The 11,576-nt window shown below is 37.9% G+C and overlaps 1 protein-coding gene across 1 annotated transcript; it reads right to left on the bottom strand.

Moving 5' to 3' along the window:
* Window positions 1-9,455: 9,455 nt before the first annotated feature.
* LOC133062762 (putative gustatory receptor clone PTE01) lies at window positions 9,456-10,417 on the bottom strand. The gene has a single exon (XM_061152155.1). The coding sequence runs from the start codon at window positions 10,290-10,292 to the stop codon at window positions 9,456-9,458; it is 837 nt and encodes a 278-aa protein (XP_061008138.1). The 5' UTR covers window positions 10,293-10,417.
* Window positions 10,418-11,576: the final 1,159 nt, after the last annotated feature.

Raw genomic sequence — 11,576 nt, 5'->3', positions numbered from 1 at the left:
GGAGCACGACTAAGGAGCACAGACTCACTGCCCCTCTCCTGCCTGGAGTGTGATGAAGCCTCAGGGTCCCTCCTCAGGATGGGCAGGAAGACAGACTCAGACTGGACCTTCTGATGCAGGTTCCTACAAAGGATGGAGACATAGGTGTGGATTCACAGTATTAGAACTGACAAAATAATGAGTTGGAGGAACTGGTCAATTATTTACAATTTTATGCCCAAAGCTCATCATTAACTAGTTGGTCCATGTTGTCTTGAGAGGATAACAGGCAGGAAGGCCAGGGGTCTCCAAATGGAGGAAATAGGCTGCAAGTGCCAGACATTTTTATCTCTCTTAAGTGGCAGGAGGAAACAAACCAACGATATGTTTTTCCTTCTCTATACAAATTTAAAAGGAGGTTTCTCTTAAAATGCTGTGTTGCCATGACACCGGGTTTCACCTGAAGCTAACTATTCTCAAACCTTGAGTTAACCAATACATTTTTTATGGAAATGTTTATTGTAAAGCTATGTTAATTTACCCCAGACTCTGTAAGTTCCGCCAAATGGCCCAACCTACTTACTCAGGTATTGTTCCCCTAATCTATGTAAATGAAACTATTTGTTGGTAATCTGCCCTTATACAAGATTCAAATCAATCGTTTTATGGCCAGGGATGAATTATCTGGTGCCATTCTAAATTCTAAGACATTCCTTTCTTTTTAACAGACTGTGAGTGACTATATAACTTACAGCTAAAGACTAGGAGGGGGTACTCTTTTGCCCCCTTCTGATGCCTATGTCAGAAGCTTTCTCTATCTCCTTTATACTTTAATAAAACTTTATTACACAAAAGCTCTGAGCAATCCAGCCTCATCTCTGGCCCCGGATTGAATTCATCTCCTCCGGAGGCCAAGAATCCTGGCATCTTATCGTTCAGCAGCAACCTTTCAGTCTCAACCTCTGGAGACTTGTTCACGTTAACAGAAAAAGAAAAGGAGAAAAGTGAATATCCTGAAAAGGGTCTGGGTACCTCTTCCCTTCAGGAGGAAGTTCACCTGGATTCTTACTTACTTCTAACTTGCAGGCTCTTAACCTAAAATTCAGACTTTCCCCCCTTAAATTTAACCTTTCAATATGTGGTTTTGATATCTGCAAATCCATTGTATCAACCATGAAATCTATGCAGCATGAGGTTTTTGTATCAAGAATGTGATACATTTTCCATTTTCACAGTTAATATTTGTCTCTAAGGATAACTTTTTATTTTCATTTCCCTGCCCTTGCTCATCTGCATTAGATATGGTAGACATTATTAAGTTTTTGTTGTTAATTTGAATGAATCTTTATTTCTAACTTTTTTCTATAAATGAATTACATAGCATATTGGAAAACTATTGATTTTCACTTATTATTTAATGACTGATTTTTTTTCTTTTCATTTATTTTTATTAGCTGGAGGCTAATTAATTTACAATATTGTAGTGGGTTTTGTCATACATTGACATGAATCAGCAAAACACTCTCCGACATAAATCACAGCAGGATCCTCTATGACCCACCTCCCAGAATATTGGAAATAAAAGCAAAAATAAACAAATGGGACCTAGTGAAACTTAAAAGCTTTTGCACAACAAAGGAAACTATATGCAAGGTGAAAAGACAGCCCTCAGTTTGGGAGAAAATAATAGCAAATGAAGCAACAGACAAAGGATTAATCTCAAAAATATACAATCAACTCCTGCAGCTAAATTCCAGAAAAATGACTGATTTTTAAATTAAATATTTTAGTGGGCCTTCCAGAAGGTTGCAATCAAGGTGTCAGCCAGGGCTGCAGGCATCTCAAGGTTGGATTGGTAGGTGTCCACTTTCAAGCACACTGATGAAGCTGTTGGCAGGATTCACCTGTTCAGAGAATATTGTCCAGAGAATTCCTTCAGTTCCTCAACATATGGCCTCCTGGCATGGCAGTTGGGTTCTAGCAATGTGAGCCATCAAGAATGTACCCATGGCTGATTCATGTCAATGTATGGCAAAAACCACTACAATATTGTAAAGTAATTAGCCTTCAATTAAAATAAACTAATAATTAAAAAAAAAAAGAATGCAAGAAAGAGAGTCAGCAAGATGAAAGCCAGAATTTTATTTACTCTGTTCCCAGTGACTTCCCAACATTTCTTCCACATCCTCATTGTTGGAAGTGGGTTTCTATGTCCATCTCACACTCAATGAGAGGGAAATACATAGGTCATGAAACCATGGCTGGGGTCAGTAAGAACATCTCAGATACTGCTCAGCATAGAGTTTTCATCCTCTGTAAGGACTTTGTGCTCCAAGCAACTTAAGCCTCAGGTCCTGTCCATCTGTTTTCCAGCATATTTCTAAATTCGTCAAACAACTATGATCTCAACAAAATTTTCCTGGTCAAAAGTTAGCATATGGGTAGAACTTCCCCTTCACTGGGTACTTCTGCAGAACCTACTCTGCAGCTTCAGGTCACGCAGTCTCAAGTAGACCCCTGATTTCTGATACACTGGAGAGCCCCTCCATCAACATCAGAACAACCTGTAGCCATTCCATGGACAAATGTATAATAATAAATGTTCCCAGTGAATCTGATTGCTTCTAAGTAGAGATGAATCAACTCACTCCAGAATATATGTTTTTTTTTCCGATTTCTTTGTGTTATTAAACTCTTGAAGACATTAGTAAAATGTGGTTTTGGCTTATGTATTTTTTTCTAGTGGATGAGGTGGGATGTAAGTGGATAGTGTTGTGATGGAGCCATCTAAATTCCGTCCATGAAGCCTTTCTGACTCAGAGACCTCTCTGCTGAGAATGCAGAGTTTGGTTTATCATTAGGTGATATGAGAAAACTTTAATTAATACCAAAATCAAATGGAGTATAGAGGAAAGAATGCTATTTACCTGTGTGGTGATAAGTGACAGAGTATTTTTAGAGGAAAACACATGGCAGATATCTAGAGGTGGATAGGAGAGGGAGAGACTGAATGTTGAGGCATTTAAAATAATGAGCTCAGGGCAAAAATGCACTACTAATCAGAAGTTGTTTCATGTGAATAGAAGGGATAAGGTACTAAGTTCATTGGCAAACATGATTTCTAGGAAATAGGATATGAAAACCAGAGGTAGTTATATTTGTCCCATGAATGTGACATATGCTTTGTCCTTTTCTCAATGCGCTTGGAGAATATCCTTTACTAAGTGGAAAGTGAGCAGAGGTGGATTGGAGAAAGTGGAGGTAAGTGTTGGGGACATTTAATAAATATTTGTACAGTAGCAAAAATAATAGTAACTGATCTCATGGCATATTGTGTAGAGGGGATCTGATATTAGGGTCACTACCAAAGATGTGTGTACAAGACACAGTGGATGAAAAACATAGATATTGATGTTTATGTAGTAAAAATTAGTGATGAGCTTTTCTCAGTTTGTCCTCACATGATGAGTACCTTTTAAGGAAACAGAAATCTTTTCACTGCTTGATGTGAAATTGAGAAATTTCTATCTCATTCTTTATCCATTTGTTATTTATAGTAAATTTCAAACACTGACTTTATTCTGTGAGTCTTAATCTTACAGTAACTATGAGAGAGAACAGATGCCAGTGAGGTTCTTGGTAATAAACAGGAGCAAACCATACTTTCCCCCCTCTCTCTCAGGAATTCTTAGATATGTCTGTAGAAGTCAAGGGATCTAGGGAGGAAGAATAAATGTTAAATTGCCTTCACTTTTTCTTATAATATAGTAGAATATTTGTTCAATGTTTTACAAAGTAGAGCCATGTCTAATCTCTGCCATTTCTGTGTTACATTTGAGTGTACAAATAAATGATATTCAGTTCCTGCCCTCAACCTGGTCAAGGTCTTAATGTAAACAAGAAAATGTCAAAGTCAGTCAGGCACCTGCAATAAAGTGCTAATGGTACACAATTAATTAATTTGAAAACACATCAACCTCAGAGTAGATGATAGGAAGGATATGAACATTTATTTATTTACTACCATGTGCATATATTATCTGCTTAATCCACAAGTGCTTTAAGCTGTATGTGATTAAAAAGGAGGAATCAGAATGCACCAGAGTAAAAAAATGACTGTTCCATAGGGTTAAAAATTCAGAGGACCTGATGGGGAAAATCAACTTTTCTACCTGAAAAGTACATTAGTTGAAACAATAGATTGATCTATTAAAGTGGTGAATATTGTGAGGCTGCCAGGGTTAATACCATGACAGGCGGCCTGGACCTAAGTTTTAGCTTCCCCCGAAATGGTAAGATTCCCTACCCCCATCAAGTAACCTGGAGCCAGCCAATCAATATGCGCCCAACAAGGACAAAGGGAGAGCTGAAAAGCCCGCGAAAGTCTGTACGGATAGAATTGCTTTGCAAACATGTAACCAATCCGCTTAAGCCAGTTACTAACCGCTTTTGCATATCTCATAAATTTGTGTAACAAGCTTGAGCTCGGCGCTTTTTCTGACCCTGCACCATTGTGATGTTGGTGGCAGAAGGCCCTGGCTCGAGACAGTAATAAACTTCCCTTTTTTGCGAGTTGCATTGTCTTGGAAGCCTTCTCTCTCTTCCCGCTCGGGGATTCGGACATCGGGCATAACAAATATGATAGTGTACAATTATTGATCCATTAGTAGGTCCAAACATTGTTCTAATAAGTACTTTAGGTTACCTCCTCTCTACCACCTTCTCAGTTAAGAACTTCTTATCACTATTCTACAAATGAGAAAGTTAAACAGAAAGATGTTTTCTTTTATACTCAAAGTCACAGTTTGCAAAATCAGATAACTTATGAATTCCAAGATGCTCACTGAACATTACCTTCATTATCAGGAGGAGATGAGGATGGTGGCATAGGAGAACCCTGAACACACTTCCCCATGGAACACATAAAAAATACATTTATATGCGGAGATATTCTTACCAAAAACAAACTGGAAACTTCACAAACACACTTCTGACTTAAAAGCTTTTGAACAGTGCAGGAAACTATAAACAAGGTAAAAAGACAACCCTTGGAATGGGAGAAAATAATAGCAAAAGAGATAACTGACAAAGGATTAATCTCCAAAATATACAAATAGTTCATTCAGCTCAATACCAGAAAAACAACCCAATCAAAAAGTGGGCAGAAGACCTAAACAGATGTTTCTCCAAAGAAGACATATAGATTGCTAATAAACACATGAAAAGATGTTCAATATTGCTCATTATTAGAGAAAGGCAAATCAATGTTACAATGAGGTATCACCTCACACCAGTCAGAATGGCCATCATCAAAAAAATGTACAAACAATAAATATTGGAGAGAGTGTGGAGAAAAGGGAACCCTCTTGCACTGTTGATGGGAATGCAAATTGATACAGTCACTATAGAGAACAGTATGGAGATTTCTTAAAAAATTAGGAATAAAACTACCATATGACACAACAATCCCACTATTGGGCGTATACCCTGAGGAAACCAAAATTGAAAAAGACCCATGTACCCCAATGTTCATCTCAGCACTATTTGCAATAGTTAGGACATGGAAGTAACCTAGATGTCCATTAACAGATGAATGGATAAAGAAGTTCTGGTACATATATACAATAGAATATTACTCAGCCTTAAAAGGGAATACATTTGAGTCAGTGCTAGCTAATGAGATGGATGAACCTAAAGCCTATTATACAGAGTGAAGTAAGTCAAAAAGAGAAAAACAAATATTGTATATTAACGCATATATATGGAATCTAGAAATATGGTACTGATGAACCCATCTGCAGGGCAGCAGTGGAGACACAGATATAGAGAACAGACATGTGGACATCGGGGGAAGGAGAAGGGTGGATGAACTGAGACAGTAGCATTAAAACATCTACACTACCATATGTAAAATTAGATAGCCAGTGGGAATTTGCTGTATCATGCACGGAGCTCAAATCTGGTGCTCTGTGACAACCTAGAGAGGTGGGATGGGATAAGAGGTGGGAGGGAGGTTCAAGAGAGAGGGGACGTACATATACCTATGACTGATTTATGTTAATATATGTCACAAACCAGCAAAATACTGTAAAGCAATTATCCTCCAATTAAAAATAAATACATTTAAAGAACAATCAAAAACAATGTTTTGTGCCAAGAAAAAAAAAAGAAACATACTTCTGAAGAAAAAAGAATTTAAAGAAATACCCACATGGAGTTGGGTAGAAAGGTGGGAGAAGTGTCCAAGTTGGGATCTGCGCCTCTAGGATGTGACACAGACGAGAAGGAGGGTGATATAACACAGGCTGGGGTATCCTTCCTGGGGAGTGAGGGGTTTGAACCACATGTTGGGCACCCAAGCCTGGGGTCTGACATTGAGAAGTGAAATCTTCACCTCACACCTGTTAGAGTGGCTATTATAAAAAAGACAAAAGTTTAACAAATGCTGGCAAATATATCAGAAAAAGGAATCCTCATGCACTGTTGATGGGAATGTGCAGCCACTACCAACAACAGAGTGGAGTTCCTCAAAAGTCTTAAATAGAACTATCGCATGATACAGCGACCCTACACCTACCTGCATGTATGTCAAAAGAGCAAAAAATGGAAACAACCTAGTGTCCATGGATGAATTAAGAATAAAGAAAATGTGATAGATATTCAGTACATACAATGGAATATTATTCAGCCACGAGAAAGCAGAAAACTCTGCTATTCATTACAATATAGATGAAATTTAGGGGCATTATGGTTAAAGAAATAAGTCAGACAAGGGAAGACATGGAATGTATGGTTTCCCTTATCTGTGGAATCTGAATTACTGAACTCATAGAAACAGAGTTTATTTACTCCCATTTGACCAATTGTGAATGTTGTGGTAAAACATTTCATGAATGTTGTAGTACATCTAGATTAGTATTCCGGTGTGTACTTTCAATTATAATATCTTCAGACTTAAATTTCCCATAATTATTTGATGTGAGGATTTAATAAGAAAATAAGAGGTAATAAATTTAACAGAACATAAAGTGGAAATTAAACTACAGAAACACATACACATATACACTCAAAGCGGGATTACTTTGATTTTTTCCAAGATTCTTTGACTATCACTTTGTTGTTGTTCAGTTGCTAAGTTGTTTCCGACTCTTTGTGACCCCATGAACTGCAGAAAACCAGGCTTCCCTGTTCTTCACTATCGTCCGGAGGTCACTCAAACTCATGTCGTCTGCATAAGTGGATATACTGATATACTATTTTAGTAATTTTTAATGAGTGCTATCTCTTCCCAAAATCTAATAGGAATTTATCCTTTCTCAAGTGTATTTTTTCTTTAATATCAAAGTTACTCATCAATGGAGCTTGTGGTGATCTTCTTAAGTGGTAAAAGGCAGAGTAAATTAAACTAGTTTTGCACAATATTACTTTCAGATGGCCAGTACTACCACTACAAAACAATGTGTGACATATCTATGAAGTGATGGATAGTCATCTTGTAGAACTCAACAGGAACCATAAGACTCAAGTTATTGTGGCAGAAAGCCATGGTATTCAAATGAAGTTCTAACCAGGGTGTTTCTAGTATTAATAAAAGGAAAAAACTCCCCTTTGCTGACAACTGGGCTATTTGCACTCTTAAGTAATGTGAAAAAAGATAAACTCATTGTGAAGACTTGGGTGACTCAATGTACCTTGGGCATCATTGGAATCACACAGCAATTGAAATATGACATCGCCAACCTATTTTCCAGGTGCATACCCCAAACTAAGACACATTTTTTACAACCTTTCTTCCCTGTGCACATTTTGCATCTTCAATTGCAGATGCCTCAAAATACACTTTTTTAAAACAATCGATACTGATTTTTAAAAAATATTTTGCTGTGTCACCTTTTAGTCAGGTCTTAGTAGTAGCACTTGGGTTCTCTAGTTGTGGCACAGGGGCTTACTTGCCCTGTGGCACGTGGGAATCTCAGATCCCTGACCAGGGATTGAACCTGTGTCTCCTGCATTGGAAGGCGAGTTCCCAACCACAGGACCACCTGGGAAGACCCCAAAATATACTTTTGTACTCATGCTACAATATCAGTTGGGGTTCAGTCAAGAAAAGAGAAGCCAATTAGTCATTTTAATAAAGAGAATTTAATACAGAAAGTTGGCTATAGAGATATTGAAATACTGAAAATTTAAAAACAGTAAAGCAGTAACATAGCTATCATAAGTGAAGGAAGACTTGATTTGAGGGGCATAAAGGGAATACTTTAGCTTTTAGGGCAAATAGAACTTTACTGACCACTGTTGAATATATGCAAGATGGACAAAGATGAAAAATAGTGATTTCAAGAGCCCCACCCCATAGCAAAGCCTAGCTGTGTGATGTAGAGAAGCTAAGTGAAGAAAACAATCAGAAATAACATGGTAAACACATTGCCTATTACTACATCAGGGTCTTCATAGCTTCCCCTCTGAGCTCTGTTCTCTTCTGGATGTTCAGCATTTGTTCATGAGCAGTTAGGACCCAAGATATGCAGGTCACCTTTGAATGAAAGATCTGATTTGCGTTGGTAGTTTTCAACCGTGGCCATATACCAGAACCACTTGAGTGCTTTTAAAATTCCTTATGCTCAGACCACACCCGAGTCTAATTAAATCAGAATATCTGATGGTGGTTAGACCCAGTGAACAGTATTTTAAAGTTCCCAGATGATTTCAGTAAAACCCAAGGCTGAGAAGCAATGACACAAATACTCACATATAACCTAGGTAAACAGATTTGAAAAGTAGAATTTACTGTGGAAAATGCACAAGAGCTGTGAAAAACTTATACATTTTCAATATATTAAAAGGGAATTATTCATCTTTCAAGGATGCTTGGGCCACCAAAGATAATCTATATAATCTTTGTAGATGTAGTAAGATTCAGTCAAGGCAGTAATGGACTCACAGACAGAAAGAACAGACTTGTGGACACAGTAGGGGAAGGAGAGGGTGGGTTGAATTGAGAGTAGCATGGAAATATATACATGACCATAGGGAAAACAGATACCAAGTGGGAATTTGCTATGTCACACTGGGAGTTCAGCCCAGTGCTCTGTGACAACCTAGAGGGGTGGGATGGGGTAGGAGATGGGAGTGGGGTTCAGGGGGAGGGGACATATGTATACCTATGGCTGATTCATGTTGATGTATGGCAGAGGCCAACACAATATTGTAAAGCAATTACCTACCAATTTAAAAAAAAAAAAAGAAAAAAATATTCAGCCAAGGAATGATTTTGATGCACAAGAATCCTAGAAATCTCACCCATCACATTAAAGACATAAAAGAAAAGTAATATTTAAATATGAGGTTAAGTAAAAGGAGAAGTAAAGCCATGAGAGCTACAAAAAATGATGTATGAGAGAGGTAGACTTTTCAGGTCTAGATTTAATTTTGCTGCATTTTGCAACTTACTCTCCAAATGGATAACACAGGTACTAAGTGTAAAACATTTTGCTGAGAAACCTCCGCATGACCCTTTTGATGTCCTTGTTCCTGAGACTGTATATGAAGGGGTTCAGCATGGGAGTGAGCACAGTGTACATCACTGAGGCCACTGCAAACTTCCTAGAAGGTTGTGAGATGGCTGAACTGAAATACACATCAATGCCTGTTATGTAAAATAAACAAACAACTGCCAGGTGAGAACCACAGGTGGAGAAGGTTTTATTCATGCCACCTGATGAGGGGACTCTCAGAACAGAGGAGAGAATTTTACAGTAAGAGAAAAAGATCCCCGAGACAGGAAGAAAACCAAAGACGGCACCAGCAGTATACATGATTACGTTATTGGTGAAAGTGTCACAACAGGCAAGCTTGAGGAGTTGAGAAGGGAGACAGAAGAAATTAGAAATTTCTACATCTTTGAAGCAGGTGAGTTGTAATGCAATCCAGTTGTGCAGCTGTGACTCCAAAAGACTAACAAAAAAAGAAACCAAAACTAAGAGGCAACAGAGGTGTGGGCTCATGATGGCCATGTAGTGCAGTGGATGACAGATGGCCACAAACCGGTCATAAGCCATTGCAGTGAGAAGAGTACCATCCATACATCCAAAAAGGAGAAAAATAGACATCTGTGTCAGGCAGCCTTCATAGGAGATGACTCTGCTGTGAGTTTGGATATTCACAATCATTTTGGGGACTGTGGTGAAGACCAAACCAATGTCAGCCAAGGACAGGTTGGAGAGGAAGAAGTACATGGGGGTGTGGAGGTGGGGGTCAGAGGTGACAGCCAGGATGATGAACAGGTTCCCTAAAATGGTGACCAGGTACATAGACAGGAAGAGGATAAAGAGAAAAGGCTGTAGTTCTGGATCATCTGAGAGGCCCAGGAGGAAGAATTCTGAGACACTGGTTAGATTTCCAGTTCTGTGTAGATTAGACACCTTTGGAAAAAATAAAAGAGGGCTGAAAAAATAGGAATTAAGTAACGGGTGTTGAACACTGTGTCTATATTTTGGATTCAAGCAATTCATTTCTAAGATCATACACCCCAGTTCCTTCAGCAATATTTCTCATTATGACAGTTTCTATCTGCTTAGAACTGTTTCCTCATTGGCTTCTGTGTTATTCACCTATGTCTATAAAGTCTTGCTTTATAAAACTTCACTGAAAGATCAAAGGGAACAAGCACATTAGAGGTAATGCAGGCACATCCATGATCTCAGTTAAATATAGCTTAATTTTTTTTCACATAATACAGAATGAGAATCTTCCCCCTTTAAGGAAAAATAAAATTTCAATTTAAAGAGACTTAGATATAGTTATATTTTTTTCAAATGCAATTCTATAGAATATTTACAAATCTCTATGGAGAAGGCAATGGCAACCCACTCCAGTATTTTCACCTAGAGAATCCTGTGGACAGAGGAGCCTGGTGGGCTGCTGTCCATGGGGTTGCACAGAGTCGCACATGACTGAAGTGACTTAGCATGCATGCTATGAAACACAGGACTATGTCATCTAGATTCTAAATTAAAGCTGAAGTTCATACTCAGAAAATATTTTATATGCTATTCAAAGTTTTCTCATTCTTTGGTTTCTCTGTCTTCCCTCTTTCATGAAATGAGTGATTACTCAAATATCAGGGTTATGTTTAAAGGTCACTTAATATATACTTCATATCTTTGACTTTGGTGGAATTCAAATTTCAATCAGTATGGTTTAATTAAGTGCACATAATACAGCGTTCGTGGCTATGAAGATGTTATCAGTGTACCAAGGACTGTCAATGATTAAATGGTAACAAAATTTAAGAAACCTACTTGAAATTTTTTATTTTATACAGGCTTATTTGTTTCAATCCAATTGCATCTCAGTAAAATGTCTGATATGTGAGACCACTTTACTTTTTTTGGACCCTATTCTGTACTGGCAGATTAACTATGTCATTGTTTTTCTTTTTTCAGTTTACTGAAGTTGACTGACAAAATTGCACATATTTGGGTTGTGCAATGGGAAATTTCTTAAAAGATGTCCAAAATGATGATTTAATATATGTACACATTGTGAATGGTTACCATAGTCAGGTTAATTAACATATTTGTCACCTTACATAG

Source organism: Dama dama, chromosome 9 (genome assembly GCF_033118175.1).
Source record: "Dama dama isolate Ldn47 chromosome 9, ASM3311817v1, whole genome shotgun sequence".
Classification (NCBI taxonomy): Eukaryota; Metazoa; Chordata; class Mammalia; order Artiodactyla; family Cervidae; genus Dama; species Dama dama.
The sequence above is the reverse complement of the archived record's forward strand: the minus strand, read 5'-3'. Positions and strand labels throughout refer to the sequence as shown.

Coding starts and splice junctions, on each gene's coding strand:
- LOC133062762 (XM_061152155.1), bottom strand. CDS start 10,292: ATGTACCTGGTCACCATTTTAGGGAACCTGTTCATCATCCTGGCTGTC.